The sequence below is a fragment of the Argentina silus genome (genome assembly GCF_951799395.1).
Source record: "Argentina silus genome assembly, chromosome: 2".
NCBI lineage: Eukaryota > Metazoa > Chordata > Actinopteri > Argentiniformes > Argentinidae > Argentina > Argentina silus.
The window spans coordinates 21,232,993-21,260,381 of NC_139656.1; the positions used below are offsets into that span (position 1 = coordinate 21,232,993).

At 41.2% G+C, this 27,389-nt stretch overlaps 2 protein-coding genes across 3 annotated transcripts; both read right to left on the bottom strand.

Annotated features, from left to right (window-relative positions):
• Nucleotides 1–1,262: 1,262 nt before the first annotated feature.
• Nucleotides 1,263–17,679, bottom strand: pld2 (phospholipase D2). Of its 2 annotated transcripts, none has more exons than XM_083687596.1 (24): nucleotides 17,367–17,679; nucleotides 15,271–15,433; nucleotides 15,048–15,175; nucleotides 14,754–14,896; nucleotides 14,510–14,603; nucleotides 14,342–14,407; nucleotides 14,161–14,219; nucleotides 13,788–14,033; nucleotides 12,120–12,263; nucleotides 11,827–11,910; nucleotides 9,920–9,998; nucleotides 9,661–9,771; nucleotides 9,302–9,511; nucleotides 9,027–9,204; nucleotides 7,692–7,810; nucleotides 7,492–7,605; nucleotides 7,283–7,387; nucleotides 6,781–6,869; nucleotides 5,960–6,073; nucleotides 5,438–5,484; nucleotides 5,015–5,149; nucleotides 4,280–4,433; nucleotides 3,578–3,695; nucleotides 1,263–3,431 (listed from the first exon to the last, which is right to left on the bottom strand). In XM_083687596.1, exons 2-24 carry the CDS (start codon nucleotides 15,383–15,385, stop codon nucleotides 3,207–3,209), a joined length of 2,877 nt encoding a protein of 958 aa, XP_083543722.1. In that variant the 5' UTR covers nucleotides 15,386–15,433; nucleotides 17,367–17,679; the 3' UTR covers nucleotides 1,263–3,206. The 2 variants fall into 2 exon arrangements, with proteins under 2 accessions (XP_083543722.1, XP_083543723.1); XM_083687597.1 differs by lacking the exon at nucleotides 17,367–17,679 and adding an exon at nucleotides 16,305–16,357.
• Nucleotides 17,680–21,394: 3,715 nt separating this feature from the next.
• chrne (cholinergic receptor, nicotinic, epsilon) lies at nucleotides 21,395–27,183 on the bottom strand (the record flags this gene model as incomplete). The annotated part of the gene is made up of 11 exons (XM_083665202.1): nucleotides 21,395–22,041; nucleotides 22,250–22,383; nucleotides 22,659–22,866; nucleotides 23,040–23,154; nucleotides 24,919–25,033; nucleotides 25,404–25,604; nucleotides 25,853–25,968; nucleotides 26,084–26,239; nucleotides 26,397–26,506; nucleotides 26,722–26,766; nucleotides 27,037–27,183. 11 exons carry the CDS (start codon nucleotides 27,181–27,183, stop codon nucleotides 21,871–21,873), a joined length of 1,518 nt encoding a protein of 505 aa, XP_083521328.1. The 3' UTR covers nucleotides 21,395–21,870.
• Nucleotides 27,184–27,389: the final 206 nt, after the last annotated feature.

Consider the following 27,389-nt stretch of genomic DNA (forward strand, 5'->3'; position numbering starts at 1 on the left):
AGTTGACAAAGTGCCATCATAATATTAGCTAGCTGGGCTAGCTCCTCAACAGTAGCTACCCACGCACACAAGTCAATACGATAATTCGATCCTTTGCAAGCAGGTCGTTTACCTTATTCTCAAACGCTATAAACTTGAGCAGTATGTCGCTCAAATTAGGTGCGCAAGCAGGTACCTATAGTTAGCTAATTAGCCATGTTCGACCAAGGTCTACCCAAAACTAACTTTCATTCCTTTCGCATTGAGTCGCGCCTTGCACTGCCTACCGTCGGAAAAATAACACAATTTTCTGTCAGCGGCTCTTGGCCACTCGAACAAGCGCTGTAGAAGAATTGCGACAGCCAAATCTGCGTCGCAATTCAAGATATTCTACAGATGTTTGAATAATTATATATCAATCATCGATATTTCACCGACACAAACTGTAACTTATTTTCTCGTCATATGTTGGTAGTCCCAACGTCTCTGTGTGTTCAGGTTATGACGTCCCTCTCCAGCAAGTGTACACACAACACCCTTCTTTCTTTTTTTTTCCTTCCTCTCTCCTCTTCTACCGTGCTACGGTACTTCATAAGGGACACATCACCCGAGTCTTTTAACAAATGCTTAACCTTATTGCACCTTACTTTGCACTTTTCATTTTTGTACTTTTGTTTATATGGGGCGACAGGACGGCAGGGATTGGCATAATATTGCCTGTAACATAGTCAATACCTCACCAAACCAAGGGCATTCGTTTGTTCATACAGTCTATCAATAAACACTCCGAATCAGTTTATTAAATGTTAGTTACAATTACTGTATGTTTATTGAGTGTACAGGATATTCATTAATGTCACAACTGGACATAGAAAAGAAACTCAAGAGGCACACCTGAGGGGTTAAATTGGGGACACTCCCACCAACCCTCATTTTGGCTCAGGGCCAGCCAGTTGTCAAAAAACAAAGCATGTTAGCTCATTATAAAATATTTAAAAATGACATGGATCAGTGTAAAATACTTATATTAAACATGTTTGATATCCATTAAAAATTATTAATATCACAAGTTAGTTGGAGCAACATCTATTACACAATTATAAAGAATGTATGTTATGTATTTCTTCACAAAGTTGTAGGCTATACTTCTACCATATGGTTATAAGGCTGTTGGTCTTGGTATGGGTCTTGTTTTTTCTAATTTAAACTGGTCTTGGTCTCATCATGGTCTGGACACACTGGGTCATGGTCTGGGTCTTCAAAAGGTTCACTGTGTGTTTCGAGATATACAGATTCTGCACAGATCTGCAAAGACCAGCAGATTTCCACAATGCTTAGGGATGCATTATATATGAATTTGCTGTAATAATCTAATATTCTGTGCAGACCTTCAGAATTCATTTATCTCAAATACACACAAGTGTTGATCTATTTCTGGTTCTGAAGGGGCCTGGTTTTGGTCAGGAATGGGTCTCAAGTGCTCTGGTCTTGACAGGTGAAATACATATAATTAAATTTAGAAAATGCAGACATTTTATGATGCATACTAAAGTATTCACTTCAAAAAAGTGAAGCAATCAGCTTATATAGAAAATCATTATTTCATTATTAGACTGCAAATAAAATCGACTTGCCCGTGTTTCCTGCTGGCAGTGTTTCCTGGTTAAAAATGAAAAATTACTAAGTAGAAATGTTAAAAACCCTAAAAGCAGTGTAAATCAAATAAAAAAATAATAAAAGTGGTAATAAAACTGAAACTACAGTATAAACAATCAGGAAATAGAAAATAAACATAAACAAGTAAAAAGACAAATAGTTAAGCTTGAAAAAAATCTAAAATAAGCTAAAAGCTTAAATTAAATCATTGCTACTGACAGCCACAGTGTGATTTAATGACAACTGTTGAGGATGCATGAACCTGTTACACACGTATTCTACAATGCATCCTATTGTCTCAAGTGAGACCATCCACCCCCATCTGTGTCCCTCTATTAAGTCCAAAAAACAGAACCCTTTGTTTCAAATGAGAAACTTCAACTCTCTCCTTGCTCCCCTTTCTCAAAATGAAGTGGAATGTTCTGGACCACTGACAACAGGGTTACATAACAATAATTCACTTGGTTGCCATGGTGACAGCAAAAAGACGCAACAATTAAGGCAAGCCAGCGCCCCCTGAATATGTTTTCCTCCTTCCCTTCTTTTCACCCTGTGCCCCTCTTACATGGCTGTTTGCACCTGCTCTTTTGTCCTATCATATCTAATCCTGCCATTACCATCGAAATTCAAATGACCCTCCTTTCACAGAATTTTCCTGTACTGTACACCTCTCGTTTTCCATATTCCCATATAATCTTTTGATATACCCCTGATTCAGTCCATCATCCATCTTGCTCAGCCCCTCTGTCTATCTATCCTATCATTCTCTTTTTCTCTTCAGGCCACAATCTAGTCAGCTCTTTATATCCGTCACCATAACAACCACAAATGTTCTGACAGGTTTGCTGGCACTGCATTGGGAGGTGAAGAGAGTGAGTGAGTGAGAGAGAGAGAGAGAGAGAGAGAGAGAGAGAGAGAGAGAGAGAGAGAGAGAGAGAGAGAGAGTGTGTGTGTGTGTGTGAGAGAGAGAGAGAGAGAGAGAGAGAGAAGAGCTATCCACCCACAACCTTGCAACAATAAATGTACGCTATGTTCCTCAATCATCTGAGACTCTTGACTTTTGATCTATCCTTCAATTCCTCCCCCTAACTCTTATAGCATTCAGTTATGTATTCTCTGCAGTGGCAACAGGCCCTTACCTCAGGCTATAGAGTAGAACACACTGGTTTTTAAGGAATAGTCAAGTTCAGCATATCATGAAGAAACACATAAGGTGGCTGTGGCCTATGACAATGATCCAATGTCATAGAATTGTACTTTGACATTCAAGAGCGGTTACCCTTCAAATAACTGTGTCTAAAAGTCCCTTAACTGGGGCATATAAAAAGGCATGATACACAGTTATACATCATTATCTGTGTGTTCCAAATGTTTACCATGTTAACAGAGTGTCTACTGTATATCTACTCTGTCTTCTAAAACCCTTTTAATGTAATTCTTAGATCAGTTATAGTTTTCTAGGTGAGTACTAGTGAATACATTTGTTACAATCACTCAGATAAACTATGGAAGATCTGGAGATGATGAACCATGAATCTCTCCATTGCTGGACAGGGCCTTCCAGTGGTCTGTTATGTCCAGAGACCCGTGGGAGCCATCCCCTCCTTGCTGCCAAGCGGGGGGAGCAGATTCTCTTCACACAGGAAGTTGAGGGGGAAGTGGACCAGTAGCCCCCTGGTGGCCTCCAGCTCCTCTTTCGCCTGCTGGGGGTCTGTGTCACATAGGCGCTCCGTGCAGGAGTGCTCCTTCAGCTCCCGCATGTTATGGACTGAGTTGCAGGGGAGGCAGTTGAAGACCTGCTCCGGAATGAGGAACAAGCATGTGGAAAGGAAAGGAAAAGGAGCAGGGGTAAAGGGAAAGAGAGAGTGGAGGTGACTTGCTGATAGCACAAGGGTTTGGCTATACGCTCATGATGTACAATCTATCCCACTTTTATTCATACCTTGTCATAAATTGAGGCGTTCAATTTAGCAGTTGCATTCCACACCATAAAGAAGAAGGGGTCACTGATTGGATCCTCAAAATTGATGCTGGGGTCTGAATCAGCTCCTAAAAGAACCCTAGAAGGGACATGCATATTTGTATGTCAACGTTGTTGCATGCTATATCAATTATACATATCTGATGTGAGTCAACTTTGGTTATGTGGTGCGGAAATTCATATTTCAACCCAAACAGAATTCCTTCATACAGAGAATGACGACTACGCTTGCGCAAAATTGTCATCGGAGATGGTTCCCTTGGAAACTAGAGGATATACTTGGTAGCTGCTGATTTGAGCTGAATAGCTCTGCTGGCACATAGACAGCAAGCTCTGTGAGTAGCAAAGTAATTTAGCTGCTGTTTGCATATTCTGTCTAACACTCTAAGAGACATTTTTAGTGCATCCGAAATGCAGACCATTTCTTATCTATTGATCCATCTAAGATCAGTGGAGTCAGCCTGATAGTATTTCAGTATGGAGGAGTTGTTTACCCCCTACTTTGTCAACATATGGACGGCTAGGTGGGAGTTGTTCATCTTGTGAGAAGTGAATCACCTCTGCAGAGGTGGTAACCCTTTCCTGTCTAACACATACTGCTGCAGGAGGGAAATAGCACAGTGAGCGCAAACGTGTATGGTCTCCACAGACACTGTTCCTGACCTGAAGCACTCTTTCCTCATGGCCAGGGCCAGGGGTCCTGCCTGGTAATCCTCGCCCCCCATTGTAGACAAGACCCTCTCTTCATCCTCCACCAACACAGCCAGTTCACTGTCCCGGCTGCCCAGCATGCTGCGGTCATTGATGTTGGCAGAGCCTGGAGGGCAGAGAGAGTAGAGGACACAGAAACCAGGAGGGAGTTGGCACTGTACTATAGCAGTGGTTATGGTAGCTGCAGGGGCTTGTTTAGAATGTATGAGAATGGGGAATAAGGCTGGGTAGAAGATGGCTAAAAAGTTTAACAGAATACATGGTTAACAAGATCACATTGCAACTCGCCTACCTGTTGTCTCATGGACTCTAGCTGAAAAGAGTAACATAATTTCTGTCACCAGTGCATTATTCCACAGAGTGTTCTGTTTTTGGCACCAAAGGCGGGGCATTGCAGTGAGTGGAGTTTGTGTATGATGTCCTCACAGAAACAGCAAAACATTTAATAACCATTAGAAAGAAATCCTCTTAGAAATTGCATTCATCTTTAATACAGGCTCCTTTTGGGTTTACCCCTCCCCTGAAGTGCAAGATGCATTTTTAGCTCAGCGTTTTATTAGCACTGCATATCATTCACCTTGTGATTATTATGCAGAGGCAGTAATTAGCTACAGTAGTTGTGATTGAGCCCATCGATGACTCATAGTGACTGTGATGCCCCATCTCTGAATCTGTTAGATGACTCACCGATGATGTAGCGGCGGTCATCGGCTATGAGGGTCTTGCTGTGCACATAGATGAGCTCAGTGACCACGGACTGGGATAGCTGGGAGTGAGTGCGCAGGCCGCACAGGGTGATGTACTCGCTCCACTGGTCCTCAACTGGGGGATGGGGGGGACACACTCATTGGCAAACTGGCATCAATTTAGAGACAATTACTGTAGCAAATAACTTCAACAGACAAAGGGGCCTTATAAAAATATGAGCAGAGGATAACAATTTAGAACTGTACAGAGATACCTATCAGATGTTAAACCATTCAGTTAAGGAGGTATTAGCCAAACAGACAAAGAACAAGGAAAACAGACACATTAACAGAGATGACACAGATACACTGATGACGTCAGATGGATATTCAGTCAAATGGAGTAAGACAACAGGAAACTCACTTTCTCTCAGCCTCATCAGTATGGAGAACTCTCCTCGACACATGGTCCTATAACAGATCAATATTCACTTACAACATAAAATCAGCAACAGTATCTTACAATAGTTAAAGGTGAAGCATGTTGTCTTGTGCATTGCAACCCTGTACGGCCACACAATTTTTTTGAAAACGTGAATATGCTACGTTTTCTAATAGCGGCAAATATGTGCATATCCATTTAAACAAACACAAAACAACGTAAAAACAACAACTTACAAATGGTACATAAACGGGCAGTGCTCAACCTCAAAAAACTATTTTAGAAAGTGCTTTGTTGAGACCAAATGAGCGCTCTACACTGAACGTTCTTTATCATGTGATCATCTCATTCCTTGATAGCTACCGATTCATCACGGCAATTTAGCACTATTTTAAAGCTCAAATGTACATACTGGACCTTTAGAGCTAAACAAAAGTTGTGTGTTAGTGTGTGTGTGTGTGTGTGTGTGTGTGTGTTTGTTTGTTTGCAGAGAAAGACTCTGACCTGTAAGTGAAGTGCAATATGGCCTGGATGGCATTTCCACCTCCCTCATTGATGTCTCCTTCAAACCCAGGCAGTAGAGGCACCACCACAAACACACGATACTTCTTCTGCTCACTGAGAAACAACAGCAAAAAGAGTTTGAGAGAGAGAGAGAGAGGAAAAAGGACCAACAGAAGATTAACTTAATAGCTATATCACACACTCACCAAACACTTTATTAGGAACACCTGTATACCTTCTCATGGTGGAGGTGGTGTAATGGTGTGGGGAATGTTTTCTTGGCACACTTTGGGCCCGTTAATACCAATCACTCATCGCTTGAATGCCACAGCCTATTTGAGTATTGTTGCTGACCATGTGCATCCCTTCATGGCCACAATTTACCCATCTTCTAATGGCTACTTCCAGCATGATAATGCACCATGTCACAAAGTCGTCTCAAACTGGTTTCATGAACATGACAATGAGTTCAGTGTTCTTCAGTGGCCTTCCCAGTCACCGGATCTGAATCCAATAGAACACCTTTGGGCTGTGGTAGAACGGGAGATTCACAGCTTGAAAGTGCACCTGAAAAATCTGCAGGAATTGCGTGATGCAATCATGTCATCATGGACCAGAATCTCAAAGGAATGTTTCCAACATCTTGTGGAATCAATGCCACAAAGAATTGAGGCTGTTTTGAGAGCAAAGGGCCCTACCCTGTATTAGTATAGTGTTCCTAATAAAGAGCTCAGTGAGTGTATATATACATACGCACACTACAGTACAGCTCTGTAATAGTGGTGAACCAAACAGAAAAAGATTATGATAACCACACCTACCTGTGTGCACGCAGGATCCTATTCACAATGGCATCACCAATGCCATTGTGGACATTCTTCCCATCGGCACAGCTGATAAAGAACTGGTTCTGAGGGCAGAGAAGAACAGATGGAGTCTCTGTGGGGTTTGACGGGTAGGGAGCATGACACATTACCAGAAACTGTTATTATATTCAGGCCTCACCTGCTAGAGTAAATATACTAACTGCCAAATCTTTTTCACTGTCATGTGGGCTGCATGTGCATAGTTAGAGTGAAGAATAGATAGGGATCCAGGTGACTGACAAAGATAGCAAGATGCATTAGAAATGAGGCTACAATTCTAACCCTTGTGACCAGATAAAAATGAACTTATCTGTCTAAGAAACAAATATATATGGAAGTACTGTATACTAATTGGGCATATAATTGAGTTGCAAACATCAACCTCAAATTAGGACTGAGACTAGGGTGCAATGAAATAATGTGGCCTGTATGTGTTGCATGTTGGTGCCAGTACTACCTCAATGTAGATGTAATGCTCGCTGTTCTCAATGGTGTGGATGTAGGCATTGAGGATGGAGTTTTCACAAGTTCCAGCTGACCAGCGGTCCACAGAACGCAACACCTGAGACGAAGAAATTAGAATACAGGAGGAGAGAGAGCATTTGTGTTGGCATGAATGTGTGTGTGTGTGTGTGTGTGTGTGTGTGTGTGTGTGTGTGTGTTTACCTGCACTGAGGCCTTCCTTGACCCAGGCACAGTGAATGGCAATGAGTCAGCAGTGCTGTGAGACTTGGGCAGAAGATAGGGGAAAAACTTGTCCTTGTGCTTGTTCTTAAAGATCTGCAGGTAGACAAAACAAAGGAAGTAAAAGACATTTCTCTCACACAACCCTTGCCATGTCAAAGGTTTTCCTTCGGAACTCTGACCTTGGTGAAGTTCCAGCGCTGGATGAAGTGACGGGCTACATCCCTGGCAGCTTTTCCATGAATGGTTGCAGAAAAGTCACGCCACGGCATACGCGGCACCTGGGTACGATCAACGTTGTCTGCAAAAACATAAGGAAAATAAAGTGCTAATCTTGCTGTGTGTGTGTGTGTGTGTGTGTGTGTGTGTGTGTCTTGGACATCTGCATTACCTAAAAGTATGTGTGTGTGTGAAGAGAGAGAAAAAAAAAAAGTCATACTTTATTTTATTATTATTTTACATTTTTTATGACCAAACAAACATATCACAATAGAATTCTCTCAAATGTATTATTATTGTTCCTAATTTCTAATACTAATACTCTAACCATCACTATTACCTCCACTTTGGCAATATTTACTACAACTAGCGGCAACCCGTCGTAAGGGTGGTTACAAATCTAACCCTAACCCTAACCCCATTGGAATTGATTGCTTTAACTTAATGTTGTCAGGCTATTTTATACAGTAAGGCTATTTTTCAGCCATGGGAGAATGAGAGACGTGTAGTTTGTGCAAGGTAGCCTACAGTAACTGTTTGAATCACTTTAGACCTAGCTATTTTTACAATTACATTGTCACAACGTGGGAAAACAGATACTGGGATAGGAACAACCTTCAAGGTCATGCAAGAATAGCTTACAGAAAAGTTTCCAAAAGAAGCCCTGGCTATCAGGCATTTTCCCTCCTGTCCTGTCTTGTCTTTCATATAAGTTGGGTTGTTGCCTCTTGAAGCCCATGTTGTAATTTGATTCATTAGCAGCCCAGCGACAGTATTATTTGAAAGCAATCAATCAACGTTTATTTGTGTAAATGGTTGTAGACTACATGAGTGATTATTTGATTTGTGTGGATGTATGAATTTACCTTGCTTCATTAAATAGCATTATTTCAAATCAGCCTACAGATTTGGGTGAGTTGGGAGTCATGATGAGAGCACAGTTTGTTGTGTGTACTTGTAGCCCAAGATGTAGTACATAGCCTGTTTAACTCAGTATCAACCTTGCTTAATTTTAATGTTAGGCATACTTGAGAGGAAGCCAATTGAGCCTAAGCATTTGAGGGTTAGTTTAGGAGTTGAGGTGAACGGGACATCATTGATGCACAGCTGTTAGCCTATGCCATGGACTCAACACAAACTATCGTAGACACCATGGAATGTTGCATAAAACTTTGTTTCATTCCGACAAAACAGAATACAGACAATTATGGGTAAAGTAGTGCTTAGAGCATTGTATATGTGAGAGCAAGAGAGAGAAAGAGAGAGATGGTGGTGTGGGTTTATAGAGGTATGGATACCTTCATATGGGCGGTCCAGTTGGACCCAGTCTTTCCTAATGAAGTTGCTATAGTCTTTCCCGAGCCACAGTTGAGTGTTGCTAGTCAGATCCTCAGGGTTCACCTCTTCTGGCTCTGGTGTCTCTGTAGGCTTTGGACCATAGTATGACCCATCCACCTGGTCAGCCGAATCATCTGTCTGAGGGCACAGTGGTAAGAGCTAAGGTCACACACACTGGACTATTTGAACACCATGACAGGATAGAGAAGGAAAGTTTAATTTTTAAATCTTGGACCTCTGGTTCTGTCTTTGGTTCTGCCTCCACTTTGTGGTTGGTGGTCTCCGTAGGAACCAGATCAGTTAACCGGTACTGGCTGTCATCCCACCTCCCAAAGGCCAGGTCAATGCCTCCAACAAAGGCCACTGTTTGGTCTATGGCCACCATCTTCTCATGGTGCGCCCACAGAAACACCACAGACGACACATGGTCAGGGTGCCGCATTACCTGTTGGAGAGACATCAGAAGAGTGAAAGAGACATTAAAACACCAGAGATGGCAGCTTGAGAATTCCATTTCTGCTCAACCTATACTGCATTATGAGTGGGGTCTGTAGGTGAGATAGCAAGAGTAAAATGTGAATAAGCAAAGCAGACCTTGATATTGGGGTGCATGTTCATTAGGGTCCTCTTGCTGTGGCCACTGTTGATGCCTAAAGCCATCTCCACTTCCTTGTACAGAAGCACACACACTTTGACACCTTGTTCCTGCAGAGAGAAATGACAGGATGAACACATGTAGAAGGAAAGAGAGGAAAATCCTTTAGTGTTTTTAGAGGGGAACCACAAGGGAAACTAGAGATCATTTGAAAGATTTCAGAATGTTTGGAGAGAAAGTTGAATAGCGGGATCATACTGCTTTGCGTTTGAGGATCTCGTCCAGGCGCCAGTAAGTGTCTGTAGCTGGCCTCTTTAGGAAAACCTCTGGGCTGAGCCTGAGGCGAGAGCAAGATACAGTCATGAGAAAAAATTAGGACACCCTATGAAAACCTTTGTCTTCTTCAACATATTCAAACATATGGACATTTGATATTCATTTGAACAATATTGAAAAATTGAGGTAATATAACTAAACAAATACAACTGAAACAAATTATTTAAAAAATGATTGGTAAAATGTAATTAATAGAAATGCAATCTTCTTGTGAGGAAAAAGTTAGGACACCCCCACATTTAGTTCCACTTAAAATGCCTAAAATTATAATAAAGAGCACCACATCAGGTGCAAATGATTAGAACAGCGTTACAGAGGATTTTGGAGGAGCCTGTCCTATTTAAACCTCAGATATTTAGTTTGGTTTGCTCTTGATTGTTGAAGTGAGTTGCATCACCATGGCGAGATCAAAAGAGCTCTCTGAGGCCTTCAGAAGAAAAATTGTAGATGCATATGAGTCTGGGAAGGGATATAAAAAGATCTCCAAACTATTCGAAATTGGCCATTCCACTGTCCGGAAAATAATTTACAAGTGGAGAACATTTAAAACCACCACCAACATGGCCAGGTCAGGCCGCCCAAGCAAGTTCAGCCTAAGAGCTGACCGAAAGATGCTTAAAGAAGTCTCCAACAATCCCAGAATGTCATCACGAGACCTACAGGTATCTCTTGCCACAATTGATGTCAAAGTACATGCATCCACCATAAGAAAGAGACTGAACAAGTTTGCATTACATGGGAGGTGTGCAAGGAGGAAACCCCTGCTGTCAAAAAAAAACATCAGGGCAAGACTAAAGTTTGCCAGAGAACACCTAGAGAAAGACCAGAACTTCTGGAACAATGTGCTTTGGACAGATGAATCCAAAGTTGAACTATTTGGGCACAGTAAGAGTAGACATGTTTGGCGCAAAACCAAGACAGCATTTGAGAACAAGAACCTCATACCAACTGTGAAGCATGGGGGTGGAAATGTCATGGTTTGGGGCTGCTTTTCTGCAGCAGGGCCTGGTCAGCTCACCATCATAGAATCCACTATGAATTTTGTATTGTATCAGAGGGTGCTTGAGGAAAATGTGAGACCATCTGTTCGAAAGTTGAAGCTGAAGCAGATGTGGACCATGCAACATGACAATGACCCAAAACATTCCAGTAAATCTACCAAGGAATGGCTCAAGAAAAATAAATTGAGAGTTCTGGAATGGTCAAGTCAAAGCCCGGATCTTAATCTTATTGAGATGCTGTGGATTGATTTGAAACTGGCTGTGCATGCAAGACACCCCTCGAACATCACACAGCTGAAAGAATTCTGCAAGGAGGAGTGGGAAAAACCTTCTCCCAATTGATGTCAGAGACCTGTAGACAGTTATAAGAAACGTCTAATTGAGGTTATTTCAGCCAAGGGGGGCAATACTAGCTATTAGGGCATAGGGTGTCCTAACTTTTTCCTCAGTAGGAATTGGCATTATTGTTAATTTTTCGTTAAATAAATGATTACAAAGTTACATTTTCATAGTTTTTTGTTCAATTACATCCCCTTTATCTATAGACATTGTTAGAAAGAAGATAACATATTGATATGTCCATATTTTTAAGAGAATAACTTAATATTTTGGGGGGTGTCCTAACTTTTTCTCATGACTGTATATTGACCATGTAATATTGAACATATACATATCCACATGTACTTTTAACAAATGACAAACATTAACCATATGTAAATGTTCTGCTGTGTTCTTAAGCGCATTTGGGTGCAGGTTCTCTGTATACCTATAGAGATCCTTATACAGTTTGTGGCTTTTAGAACATCCAGTGCTATGTCAAACACTCACCACCAGTCTGTGATGAAGATCTCCTCCTTGGCCTGTTCCAGAGCATCAGCCAGGTCTGCAAAGTAGCCACTGCCATTTACATACCTTACGACAAATCAATAAACAAATACATCACATAGAGGTTAAAGCAGCATAAAGCTGTACATACCCTAGCACAGAATCAAAAGAATATGAGGCAACACTCACACCAGTGGAGGCAGAAATCGGAGGACAGGCTCATTGTAATCATGGAACGGAATGAGGAATGGTATCAAACGCACACAAATACACACACACACACACACACATCTGACCATTTGGTGAGTGTGTCCTCCCGTGGCGGGGCAAAGCCCTGGAAGCGTTGCACCTTGAGAAAGTCACATGGCTCTGTCAGCCTGTTGATCTCATGACTCCACCAGTGAGCCTGTCTGTAGCTGTTGCACTTGATAATCAGAGTCCTAAACACAGCACAGGTCACATTAGAGCACACCTATATGGGGTCACATAGAGATACACAATTCCCAACCTCCCAACAAAAACACTAAATAAGGACAAACATACTGTGGGAAAATACATCTGTACTTCATACAGTACACGGTATAAATGTGGGTATCTACATATGGCGTTACTTTGATGCCACACCGCACGTGAGGAAAGATTTGATTTGTGCACACAGTTGTGACGCTAATGATGTGTGCGCAATTGTGCAAATTCAAATGACTTTGCAGACGTCATGAGAGTAAAAACAAAATCAAGTGTCTGTGAGACACCCGTTTTGTGCACCTGCACACAATGTTTCAACACTTGCACAAATGAAAAATGTGCACATACAGACATGCAAACACTATACTGAAAACACCCTCCTTGAGCACAACAACTTGTCCTAACACACAAATTATTTTTGAGGCTGTTCAATAGTACCAAACCCAACGTGGGGAGCGTACGGGCAGTTGACACCTGATTAGTAACACGGCCAATTGGGATGTCAAATTACCAAGCACACAACATAGTTATTGTAACATTTTTCATGATGGATTAAATCAAGAGAGGGATTGATTAAATTACATGATGAGATTTAGTATATGGCATTATTATCAGAGCTCTTTTCTTGTTAGCCACTCATGTGTGTGTTAGTTAGCTTGGGGAGGTATAGTCAGGAATAGTGTGTTTGTTAGTTAGCTTGGGGAGGTATAGTCAGGAATAGTGTGTTTGTTAGTTAGCTTGGGTAGGTATAGTCAGGAATAGTGTGTTTGTTAGTTAGCTTGGGTAGGTATAGTCAGGAATAGTGTGTTTGTTAGTTAGCTTGGGGAGGTATAGTCAGGAATAGAAATGCAATACAATTCACTCTGAACCATGGTGGGTCTAGAGGTAAACTGAATGCAGTTATTGGGTATCAGATAATGTCTATAAAGTAGGTATCACTGCTACATTCAATATGTGGATATTAACCAATAGGGTCTCGCGTTTCGCACCATAGTAACGTTTGATCCCAGGCCCAGGCCAATGGTATTTTGGCAAATACAATGCATCCCCGATTGGCTGGACGGGTTTGTCACATCTGTACAGCCCAAAACAATGTGTATGTGTGTAGACAAGTAGTTGAGGGAAAGGAGAGACAGCTCTGCCAGTGTGTTCAAAAGAAATATATTGTGTCGGCGATTCAAGTGTCTAAATGTATACAATTTTTCACTTACCCAGGCATTTAAACATGTTGTGCTTGTACAGTGAATGCCTACAAACATGCAAATATTGTTTCCTTTCACGACTTACAGGATACAAGTCTGCAATGTAATTTGTATTCGCATGAATTAAAAAATTCAAGTGCATAAATAATTTGGGTTTGCACAACTAGATGTCTGTGTGAACTAATTAAATATTTCCTTCTGCAAGGTGTAGCATCAAAGTAACACCATATCTACATAGGACTATAAGAACCACTGTATGTTCCACATGAAGTATTTTGGACATCACAATGGACTTACCGGGTGAAGTTCTCAAAACAGACTCCATACTTGGTGTCAGTGTAGGCGCGGCCCACTTGAACTTTGAACTCAGGGTCAAAGAGCAGTACAAAGGAGACATCCCCAGATTCTCGGTTCATATAGAGCAGGAAGGAGTCCTTCACCACGAGCCAGCGGCGAGACCAGCGGAAACAGAACTGGTGATGGCCAACGCAGTTTAGACCCTGGATACGGTGGCCCCCAGACCTCTTGAAGATGGAGCCCTCCCTGATACACAATGAGACATAACTAACATATATCATACTGTACTGACTAATGTAGAAAACTCACACTCATTCAAATGTACACCATAATCAATTCTCTCTCTCTCTAAAAGATTATCATTACTACGTACAAGCCTTTGGGTCCAAGATCACTGATAAAGGACAGAGGACTGACATCAAGGAAATCCAGCTGGAATCAGAACAAAACAGACATCAACTGATACTGCCTGTGCTGATCGGTGTGTGTGTGTGTGTGTGTGTGTGTGTGTGTGTGTGTGTGTGTGTGTGTGTGTGTTATACATCTTCTCTCACCATGCCATGATAGTTCTTACAGAATGCATTCTCCAACAGGCCATTTAGGTATTCCTCAAGGTATTTCTGAAACAGTGAGAAGAGAAAAGGTATCTGAAATGAATACACTATCAAAAGCCAACTCATCAAATGATCAAATACAGGTGTCTGTGGCTGTGAAAGTGATACCTGCTTGCTGGAGGTCCTCCTTATTCTGTCAGTCCCATGTAGACTGGGCATTTCCTCAGTCATAGCCCTTAGCTGCTGCCTCTGGGCTGCAAATCTACAAAAACAATTTAAGTATTCTAAACATACACTGCTTAAACAAATACAGAAATCACAGCAAGCCATCACTCTGATTTGAATAGCAAACAAAAGACTTTCTGCACAGACGGGGGTTGATTTGCATGATTGGGCTGACTGGAGTACTGACCTTCCCAAAGGCAGGAAGTGGAGCATCATCTTGTGCTTGTAAAGGTCCCGGTGCAGCTCCTGGAAGTGCTTGTACTTCCTCTTTACTATCCAGGTGAACTTACCATGAGTCAGGCGCACAGTGTACAGAGTACAGACACGGACCTAGCAGAGGTTACATGTCATATACATTGATCTGCTGGGGAAACAAGATACTTGTACGCAAAGTACAGTACAGTACAGCATACACACACACACACACACACACACACACACACACACACACACACACACACACACACACACACACACACACCTTGGAGCGGGTGGTATATCTCTCAGTGGTGTCCACTCTGCAGGTGACAGCGGAACCAGGCAGTAACACAGGCACACCTGCCTCATTCACATCCATCAGATGATGGACCACCAGGAAGGGACGCCCGTCTGCAAGGACACATGCAAAGAATTTAAAACCATAACTTGAGTCGAGTAGGAGAATGAAAACATCATGGCCGATCAGCTACTGTATGTTTCCTCACCACAGCTGTGCATGAGGCCGTCCATCTCTTCCGCACACGGCTGGTAGTTGTCCTGGGAGAAGCATTTCATCTTCAGAGTTTGGGCCTCTGTCGCACCCTCTTCTGGAATGGACATGATAGTGCAGCTGCTGCTCTCCCCCTCTTACTGAACAGAAAGGAAAACCTAAAGAAAAAAATGTCAGGGTTCAAAAATGTCAAAATGTTCATTCTGTAGATTCTAAAATAGACGTTACATTGAAGTTTATCTTTTCACATACCCTGATTTCCAATCCAACATACAAACCACCACACAGAAATCTTGTTGTGGTCTGAGTAAGTTAAGACAACATTTTTGGGAGGATTAGTGTGAGTGTTTTGCACAATTACAAACCATACACACACAATCTTCATGGCTTAGCAGAGCATGTTAAACACAGAAACAAATCTGCCCTAGACTGACCATATTATACAGACAATACTGGACTGGATACAATCAAAACCAAAACCCAAGAGAATTCTATGACTCACTGTACACTTAATCACGGGCGTTTAAGTCAGGAGACCTTCAGAGTGGCACATGACACATTGAACAGACTGCAGTTTTCTTTACAGATTAATATGATTTCTCTACTACTTTTGCACCTGCAGTTATCATATCAGGTGTGCAGATACTACCATTACTCAGAAATATTTGGACACAAATTTACCCCAATAAAACTTAGCAGAACTTTTCTGAAACATGTTTTGCAGACAGTAGGCCTAAAGGATATCTAACAGAGTATAGGAAAAGTGATATTTGAACTGGAAAAGATTGGGCTTCACATGAATCTAAATATAATATGCTCTCAAGTGCCTCAGACACAGCAGTGAATGGGACAGCTCGCACTACACCACACGAATAGCAAGCGCAGAGCAAGCCGTGCCAACAGCTCAATAGCATGAACACTGGCATGAGGATTTAATGCTGAGGAGCTAGAGGTAAAGACATCCAGCTGAAGAGAACATCATTTCAATCAGCAAATACAGAGATATGACTGCAATCAATTGGTATTTACCTGGTATTATCATCGGCAGTGTGATAGCCTACATAAGAAGTCTGGGAACACTGACAATAGAGAAGGTGTGTTATGGGTGTGTGGGAAGATTATTCTGATTGGCTGGTACATTGTTGCCAGGGCAACGAGGTTTCAGGTGGAACACTATCCAGAGAGAGCAGAGAGAGGAGAGAGAGAGAGAGAGAGAGAGAGGTGTAACATAATTTTTGCAGAGCAACAGAAATGTTCTTTGCTCTAATGCAGACCAGCTGAGTACAAATCTCACCATGGGGACTATCATCAAGGGGCCTAATGGTAAAACAGGACCCACTTGTGGGTTAGTACTACTGATAGTTGGCTAAAGAAACACCTGAGTTATTTTAATTCGGTGTCTTACATAAATTCTAAAACCTTTGCTGGGTTTAGACCAAAACAATTTTGGGGAGATTGTTTGAGCTCAGTTCATAGTTTCTTCTGTAAATAGGCATGAGACGATACAAAATACACCAAAAACAGAAAGTTGAGAGCAGCAATGACAATCAAAAAACAATCACGTCTTGTATACTACACATGCTAAAATGCCGTACATAGCTTAATAGCCTAGAAATAACCATCAGTCAATGAATGACAAGATGCTACAAGGATAGCTTTGGAATTCTCTGTTGATATTAGCATTCATCCTAGTTGCAAAGTTCCAAAACAAGTATAGGAATCCATTTGGAAATGTGAGAGTATCATCCGAGGAATTTTCCAAGGAGAATCCATTAGTATTTTGTATCCGTGGGGTATTTATCCGCAGTTAGGATTACAATGCTACTACAGCGAAGGCTATGTGAGATTTGTGCAGAATAAGTGTAGCCTAGGGCCTATACTTACTTTAAAGAGTCAAACAGAGAAGTATCCGGAAGATTTACCGCATGCCTATCGAAAAGGTCGAATGTTTTCTATAAACTTTAAGGTGTTGTCTCATTCTATCCTCCGCCCTCTAATGTTTGATGTTGTCTGATTCTACCCTCCGCCCTCTAATACTTCTCTGTAGTTTTTTTAAGTGGAAAAATTGTGTTTTATTCATACCGTACTCACCCTAAACGATGTACACTTTAAAGTCCCTGGCGTTGGTCTCACCGACGGAGGTTAGGCTATCTCATACAGCAGCGCGACGTGTTGATCTGAGAATTTGTTTCTCACTGTTTGCTCGTCGGAGCAATTGTCGCATTACGAAGCGAGCAGCATTGATTTTGTCGCAGCGATATTACAACTTCGTCCATTCAGTAACGCCATGGACCAGTCGTAAAAAAAGTAAAATGTTATAACATTGGAGAACAATCCACAGATAGCACAAGGGGGAAATTCATCTCAGATTCGTATGGTCGAATCGTCGGGGCAATGCTGATGTAGAATTGGGCTTTAACTTCATATAGAGTTGTTATTAAGTGAAACCAGATTGGGGTGGGACAGAGATGGCTGTGTTTTTGCTGGCTCAAGACCCTCCTTCAACAATGAAACGATTATCCAGAGATACTGAAGCGGACAAGTCTCAACTGAGCTTTAGTCCGGAAACAAATCGGTGGAATGTACAGAGCACGTGGTCAAGGATGCACCCTAGACACATACGCAGCTAAGTCACTTTCCAGCTGTGAGCAACTCGGCAACAGCTGGAAAAGGGAGAGTCTGAAATGTTAACCTTTTAACATTTTGTCTTTCCATGTACAGTATGTATGTATTTATATTTTTGGGTCATATATTAGTTAAATTGTATATATGACTGAACAGACATGGTACATCCATTTTAAACGTACATTAATTATAGCCATTGATTCATGAAGAGTTGAAAAGACTCATTTTGATCTCGTCCATGAATTTGAGAGTGATTACATTTCTTCAGCCACATCCCTCAGCTGTTCTTCTCAAAGAAAATACTTTATTGTTGTTGTTAAATACCAGATTGCCCCTTTAAACCAAGTTCCAGAGAGCGTGAGAGAGAGAGGGGGGCTATTGTGTGTGGGTGAGGGGCTATGTTTCGGTAGGTGCTGATCCATGTATTTTGAGATTGCCATGGATGGATGCACACAAGTTATTCACTCCATAGTGTTGAGGCATATTCTCCAGGACTGAGAGGAGGTGAATTCAGATTCAAATTATTTTGAGTACCTCAGAGTTACTTAAGAGGGATAGTGGGAGGAGGCTCAGCCCTTATAGGACATCATTATGGTATGGGCAATAGGTCTGAATATGGTTTGTTATAACACAGTTGTTTCCATAATGAAAACCAAAATGTTTATTTGGATGTCAAAAGGTGCGAGATTATAGTTGTGTGACATTTCACACTCAGTTGTGTCATGGTCAAACATGCCTCAATGTGTACATCATCATCATCATCACCATCATTATCACTCCGAAAGATTTAAAGTGTAAAAAAAAATACATTGTTTATGTTTTGTTGGTGGCCCTGCATAGCGAAATCATTGACAGTGCCTTTAATATTCAAGAGCCATACAGTATGTGCACCAAATTCCGCTGGGTCACCAGCAATGACTACTATAGTCTTTTGATTAAAAATATCGATTTGAGTTTATTCTCACAGCTTTGATAACTACAATTTCATTTTTTTAAGTACTAACAATAATGATATTCATTATAGAGTATTTGTTTGTCTAGCAAATGCCCCTCTGCATCGAAGATCTTTAAAACAAGTACTTTCAAGTAATGTTTTGAAAGCCCTACGTTTTTAACCACTTTATACAGTACCATCAACATTTTCCTGATGCTAAAACTCAACATAATCAACCACTATGGTTACACTTTACAATAAGGATACCTATACATAAAAACATAAATTGATGCAGTTATTAACATGAACTAATGATTGATTAATGCATTTACAGTATATGTATAATTCAATCTTGAAATCTATAAATTATTATGGATGATAGTTAGTGTTGGTTATGGCTTAAACCACTAACTATAGCAATAGATTAAAGGCAAACTCCAGTACTAGTTTCATTTTCACATTTGCTAAAAGTGCGTTCCAGAATGGAATGGTAGGATTAGTTTCAGCCAGAGAAACATGCTCACTTCACCTGTTGGTAAAGTCACCTCATTTGAGAAAACAGCGTCACAGCACGTGACTTAGGAGGCAGTTGGAGATTTGGAACTTGAAAAGGGTACTTGAACGCAAGTCCGTACTTTACCCCAAATCCATTTTTATGTATGTCCCATCATTCCACCATGCATACGCTCTAAAAATGAATTAACAAACAACAACTTAAAAACAAATTCGGCAGCAAATCATTCAACGAACTTTTGACATCGCTCTGCCGTGCCTGTGTGCTCCAACAGAGTACCACGCACCAGCTCTGTGCTGATGACTTTGCATCTTGTGCTGTTGAGTGAATAGATCGCGGGCAATTCAAATTATATTCCATTTCCTCTCTAAACAACAACAACTACTAGCTAGCTAGACAATAACTTATATCGTAAATGGATACTGACGCGGTTATGACTCGGAAATTGTGGGGACTGTAGTAATTTCATCAGATGGGCAAGTTTGGTAGAAAGGAGGTATAGTGAGATATCTTCAAAAACTTGGACATACACGACATACAAACATTTTACATTCCATTGGAATGGGCCTTTAACTAATGGTTGGACAGTTCATGTTTATGTTAAAACATGCATAAGTTCATGTTTGTTACTGCATTATTAATTCATATTGATTAATGTATCATATTAGTTACTATTACCATATTGGTAAACATAACTTGTGTATATCATGATTGAGTAGCTTGAGTAGTGATGCTACAGGATTCTTTTATATTTTCAGCCACTAGTTCTAAAATGAGGGCTCACAAGCCAAAAACAGGTCCCGAAATAGAAAAAAATATGTCAATATGTTGTCCTGATTGGACAAAGTGGGTACACCTCCCCACTACCATGAGCAAAAACTTATTTGGCAAACCTTTGTTGGCCTTAAACTAAGAACTGTGTCATAAAGATAAGACAGAAATTGACAGAAATTAACATTATACGATGAACCATACAGTCAACACCTAAGCCAACATTTGATGTAAATAATTAGTGACAAAAAAACCTGTAGCATCTCTTTAACAATATTTAAACATTATCATACTGTAACCTAGGTGTTTCTCTTTGGTGGTTAGATAGAAAGAAAGGAAAAGTTTAAGCCTCAATTTCTCACATTGAATTCCTTCTCTTGTGATTGAGATTGTGTGTGTGGTAGAAACAGAGAAATTCTAAACCATTCTTAACCATGTACATTTGCATGATATGTAAAATAAATAAATTAAATCAAAGATTTTCATCTGGTACTCGCACATAGCATAACATTCTAACCATCACTAAAGCCCTGTGTCACATGGACATTACCATACAGTGAGACACAAACAACCGGAGAGAGAAGACATGCCTCACTGCTTCTTTAAAGCTGCCCTTAGCAACTGGGAATTGGCTGGCGCACCATTCTGGGTAAACAACATGGAAAACATTGCATTACATGTAGTAAAAGTAACCAGGGATACAGTTTATTAGGGATCAACCCTGAAGCGATTCTAGAGAAATTGTTGGGAGATGGCAGCATTTAAGTGTACCTGATGCATTATGCATCTTCCTTGCTGCTTTGTAGTCTGAGAGGTGTGTAAACAACAAGCAGTGCAGCACACTGAGGAGTAACCTCAGTAGCTTACTGTGATTTTACCTCTGAACTAATTGTTTAAGGGGCAATCTGGGATTCAATCTGGCAATCTGGGATACAACAAAGCGGTCACCCTGCTACTTTTTTTAGTAAACAGCTGATGGGGCTGGAGTAAGGTAACCACTCTCAATTCTATAGACAGAGCTATAGATGCAATTGACCATCCATGAGATCAAAAATATAGTTTTAACCATGTTTTGAAGCTATACAGTGTTTGTTTACAATTACAGTGTTGACAAACAATCGAGTAAAACAAGCTTATATTCAGGTTATAAGTTATATTCCTCAAGAATCAATGGCTATATATCATAAATATAAGTCCAAAAATGGATGTACCCAGATTGACCCTTTAAGAGTAGTCACTAAGGAAAACACTTTTAGTGTTAGACAAAGTGGTGGGCCAATTTCCTATTTGCTGAGCACAGCTTTAAGGTAGTATGCAAACACTAAGGTAGGAATAAGGTTTAGGGCTAAAAACAGGTCTGGCTGCTAGATTTACTTCTCTAGTCTAGTCAAAATATCAGAAACACTTATACAATAGGTGGACATAAACCTACAACAGACTTGCAGAATTATTTCACAAATGCTTTGCAATATAATGATAAGAGGTTTTTGCAGGTTCATGTCACAGGGCTGCTACTAATATGATACACACGTAAAGCACACATACTATAACAACAAATGGTTAGGTAAAACATAATGCACAGTATGAAATATTTATGGCATGTAATATCAAGACGTTGGTTTTCAGCCATCTACTGCTAAAAAATACTTCATAATAAATAAGTAAGGGTCAGAAGTGAGTTAAGAAATAAGCAAGACGATAACATGATAGCCATTACCCTTGACAAGGTTAAGAGAGGGTTAGGCCTTTTATTAGTCACTGGGGAGATATCTTTTGTTTTCCCCAGGGAATGGTAAGTCTGGAACCTGGTTGAGGTGTCCCGTGAGGAAGATGGCCACTGTTCCGATGGAGAAGAGGAGGATGGCTACCCAGAAGCACACTTTGTCAATCATCTTTCCGATCAATACCCAGCTCTCCATTTCCTATGGGACAATAACGGTGAGGCAGAGATGGGAAGATGTAAATACACATTCCCACAATATTATTTAAAGATTTCTAAATTCATGAATTTAAAGATTCATTTCATTGACTGGAATTGATATGAAATGAATACAAAGCCTGGTGGACACATTGGGGAGATACAACCCTCAGAAGTTACACATATCTACCCAAAATAAAAACAATACTTACAGATCCAATGTCATTTTGTTGCCTTGTGCTCTCAGCGATGAAGTTACAGGCATCCACACATTCTTTGATTTCAGGTGCAGATTGGGCTAGGCTCTTGTACAGGTTGGCTGTGGTGCTCACATCAATACCATCCACTAGGGGGTAGCAGAGAGACAGTCACCAAAAGATAAAATACAGATGGACAGTGGCCTGGGCGATATCTGTTTAGTAATACTGTACTATTACTCGTGTAACAACTTTGCACTAACATTTGATCACATACTGTAGTACTGAAGTAATTGTTTTTGTATCGTAATGCAGTTTGGCAGGAATGTAATAACCAAAACAGCTCAACTGCATTACCATGCAATTATAATGACATTATAAGGCAGTTACTAGTACTAAACAAAATGTATCTTCTTCCTCTTACCAAATGATCTTGTGAGGCCATGCCTCTCTCTCTGTTTGTCAAACATCATCTCACTGCGGGGCTGTTTCAGCACGTACTCCTCAGCTCTCTGCATCAGACCGAAAGAACTCCGTCGTCGCTCCCTCACTCCATTCACTTCCACCTCTGCCTCTCCATCATCCACCAATGGGGACATCCCCAGGAAGCGAGGGACAAGCTCCAGAAAGACCTGAACAAAAGAGAGAGGTGTGGGATGGAGTAAGGGACGAGGGTTAGGCAATCAATGGTTGAATTTGGACAATGTTTACCATGGAAATTGTAGGTCAAATTGTGGGTCAATTTAAAGGGCCATTCAATTAGCTTTTGAACATAATTCTCATGTTATTGGCCAGCTATACATACATGTTTGATGGTGCGAGACATGGTGTGGGTACTAGGACTGCGCAGGGAGATATTGAGCACCACGATTTGGTTGGTGGCGATGAGAGTGGTCACAGACATGACAAAGATCAGGTACCTGGGAAGGTATGAGTAGAAAGATGTGGAGAGAGAGAAGATTTGGGGTCAGGTGTCAGGTTTAGCGTCAGGTAGAGTAACACAAAAAAAAAAAAAAAAAAAAAAAAAAAAAAAAAAAAAAAAATATATATATATATATATATATATATATATATATATATATATATATATATATATATATATATATATATATATATATACACAGTGCACTCTGAAAGTATTCAGACCCATTTACATTTATGGCATTTAGCAGACACCTTTATCCAAAGCGACTTACAACAAATACATTTGTTTAAGTAAGTGAATCATCTATCCATCAGTCATCATAAGATAAAGAAATCAATGCTCAGTCCAGGGGCCATAGGCAGTCACAATGCTAGAAGAAGGAATTATTATTATTTTTTTTATTTTTTTTCCCCCACATTTTGTTATATTACAGCCTTATTCTAAAATGGATTAAATTCATTTTCTTCCCTCATCAATCTACACACAACACCCCATAATGACAAAGCCAAAACAGGTTCTTAGAAATGTTTGCTAATTTATTACAAATAAAAAACTGAAATATCACATTTACATAAGTATTCAGACCCTTTACTCTTTACTTTGTTGAAGCACCTTTGGCATCGATGACAGCCTCAAGTCTTCTTGGGTATGACGCTACAAGCTTGGCACACCTGTATTTGGGGAGTTTCCCCCATTATTCTCTGCAGATCCTCTCAAGCTCTGTCAGGTTGGATGGGGAGCATAGGTGCAAAGCTATTTTCAGGTCTCTCCAGAGATGTTCGATCGGGTTCAAGTCCAGGCTCTGGCTGGGCCACTCAAGGACATTCAGAGACTTGTCCCGAAGCCACTCCTGCGTTGTCTTGGCTGTGTGCTTAGGGTCGATGTCCTGCCCCAGTCTGAGGTCCTGAGTGCTCTGGAGCTGGTTTTCATCAAGGATCTCTCTGTACTTTGCTCCGTTCATCTTTCCCTCTATCCTGACTAGTCTCCCAGTCCCTGCCGCTGAAAAACATTGCCACAGCATGATGCTGCCACCACCATGCTTCAACGTAGGGATGTTATTGGCCAGGTGATGCCTGGTTTCCTCCAGACGTGACGCTTGGCATTCAGAGTTCAATCTTGCTTTCATCAGACCAGAGAATCTTGTTTCTCATGGTCTGAGAGTCCTTAAGGTGCCTTTTGGCAAACTCCAAGCGGGCTGTCATGTGCTTCTTACTGAGGAGTGGCTTCCGTCTGGCCACTCTACCATAAAGGCCTGATTGGTGCAGAGATGGTTGTCCTTCTGGAAGGTTCTCCCATCCCCACAGAGGAACTGCACTGTCAACTGTGGGACCTTATATAGACAGGTGTGTGCCAATTGAATTTACCACAGGTGGACTCCAATCAAGTCGTAGAAACATCTCAAGGACGATCAATGGAAACAGGATGCACCTGAGCTCAATTTCAAGTTACATAGCAAAGGGTCTGAATACTTATGTAAATGTGATATTTCAGTTTTTTATTTTTAATAAATTAGCAAACATTTCTGAACCTGTTTTCGCTTTGTCATTATGGGGTATTGTGTGTAAATTGATGAGGGAAAAAATAAATTGAATCCATTTTAGAATAAGGCTGTAACATAACAAAATGTGGAAAAAGTTAAGGGGTCTGAATACTTTCCGAATGCTTTCCAGATTTGATGCACAGAAAACTTTGCAGTGCAGTAAGTAATCTCATGGAGTCTTTCTCACTTGCAACCACACACTGGCACACATTGACTCACTTGCCAATGAGAGGGACAGAGAGAGATGTCTCAGGGACCTTCTGAGCAATAAGAAAGAGGAAGACAGTCTGAGCCAGCAGGACAGAGATGGACACAGTCAACTTCTGTCCCCCAGCTGTGAAGACGACAACAGAGGGGTACAGAAAGAGGAATGTCAAATGCTTTCCCCATAATCACACAAATTCATCTAATTCAGGGGTAAAATCTGAATAGTTGAAAGTGGGATTATATTATTATAAAAGAATACTGAAAGGCAGACTCCCACTTGGATATGACGTCATAGCAAAACGAGCGGGGCGACGCTGCTGGGAACTTTACAAAAACAAAACAGACTAGAGAACAGAGTGTGTTGCAACAGATCGAAAATCCAAAGTAAAAGATCCAAATTCAAACCAAAGACATCTCAGAGAAGGGAGGAAAAGATTATTAATATAATCCTGTATCATTAACCCTTAAGCCACTGACCAATCCCCACTTCCACTGACCCTGTGCAGGCAGGAAGTAGGCCAGTACAACCAATGAGGAGATGAGGGAGCAGGGCAGGATGATGTTGATGATGTAGAACAGGGGCTTTCTCTGGATGATCAGGTTGAAGTAGACTTCTTGGTACTCCAGGTCATCAGGAGAGTAGCGTGGGTCGATCAGCTTCCTGCCAGGCCTGTGTTTAATGGCCCACTCACCATTCTCTAAAGGGTGAAAAAAATACCAGGCATTGGAATTTCAATTAATCTCCTGAATTTACAGAATTGACCACAATTCTGTTGTATCTATCTTAGTGAAGGTTCCCAGTCCCCACCTGGCACTAACCTGACATATTGTTATGTCCTTTTATTTCAGAGGTTGGGAGTAATCTAGCACCATTATTGAGTAGTATTGAGTATATTGTTCATACTGTTCATGTTATTGTGTGGGACTATAAGTGTTTGTGTGTTACCAGTAAAGGCCTCAGGATCGATCTCCACCCACTCAATATCAGTATCAGTATCAGTAGCAGCCGTATCAGTAGTAGCCAGTATGATGTCCAACTCTTTGGCACTGTATGTCTGGGACCTAGAGTGAACATAGAGAAAGCTCAGTTCTATGGTGAAACAGTACATTAAATTGCTACATATCAGTATCTTTATATGATACAGTGCAACCCTCTAGGACTGACCACCATGCTGACCTGAAGATTAAAGTGCAGTTTTGCCAGTCAAAGGGAAAGTAGGTGATCTCAATGGCACAGGTGCTACGGAAGATGGCTGGTGGAAGCCAGTACATGTCACCACTATTGTAGATCAACACGTTGGCATAGTACGCCACATCAAATTTGCCATCAATGCTGCAGAGAGTACGGGTAGAGTGGAGGGGAAAGGAAAGGATATGGAGAAGGGTGAGGAGAGTCCAAGAGAAAATATTGTAGCAAAGAGACACAATAGGAGGACATAGCAGAAAAAAAAGCAAAAGGGAAAAGATGAACCCCTCCCCCACTGCCTCACTTGTTCTCAAGGACGATGTCAGGGAGCCACACCATGTTGTAAGGGACACGGATGACGTCAATGCCAAAATAGTCAGAGATGTTCCAGGCAAGGCGATAATCAATCCATTTCTGCGGGAGGGGGGGGTGTAGGCAGAGGAGAGAGGGGGAGGCAACACAGGAGTAAACAGATGAATGGAGCAGAAGAGCGAGTTGAGTGGGATGGTAATAAATGACAGACATCTAAAAATCAGGTCAAAGTAGGAGAAAATAAATGGTATGCACGAAAAACAAATGAAAACTGAGGAGGGGGAAAAAAGAGCTAGATAGGAGAGAAGCGCACTCACAATCTCAATCCAGACATTGGTAGTTAGAGTCTCCTCCTTTTCATTCTGCAAAACAGGGGAATTAATTTCTGAGGTTTACAACCACTATCTATTACAGTGGAGGCTGATGGAGGTATAAATCAGAGGACAGGCTCACAATGAGCCAGTCCTCCAATTTCTACCTCCACCATCCTCCCCTGATCTATTATGTGTACATGAAAGGGCAGTTTGGTCTGGTAGCTCTATGGGAATTATGATGGGTGGATACACTACACCCTGCAACCTGATATGTAGTGTTTACAACATGGTTGCGGTAGAGCAGATGTGGTCACGCACCAGAGAGATTAGGTTGGTGAGGATCAGCTTCACCTGCACCTCCACCTTGTCTTCTGGATGCGCTGCTGGACGAATGTTTTTGTTGTAGCCCTTAAACAGATGACCGATCAGCTTGGACTCCTCATTACACCTCACTGCATGAGGCATGGCGAGAGAGAGAGAGGGGGGGGGGGGTACAGGGGGGGTATAACAAATGTATGCCTTATAGGCACTCTTTAAAGGCCTTGAGAAATCGTTTTTTTCAACAGCCTTTATTGTTCTGGCATGCCCTTCTTGGGCAGCCACATTTCTGTTACAATGTGGTTTACAATGTTACAATGTTTGCAGAGCACTGATAAAACACGCCGAGGTGC

Bases quoted from the DNA above. Each gene is read 5' to 3' on its own strand.
- pld2 (XM_083687596.1), bottom strand. From the start codon at position 15,385: ATGTCCATTCCAGAAGAGGGTGCGACAGAGGCCCAAACTCTGAAGATG. The intron at 9,512-9,660 runs GTCTGCTTTGCT...TCTCTCCAACAG, and splicing joins ACATGCACCCCAATATCAAG to GTAATGCGGCACCCTGACCA. The intron at 7,606-7,691 runs GTCAGAGTTCCG...GTCTACCTGCAG, and splicing joins AGCGCTGGAACTTCACCAAG to ATCTTTAAGAACAAGCACAA.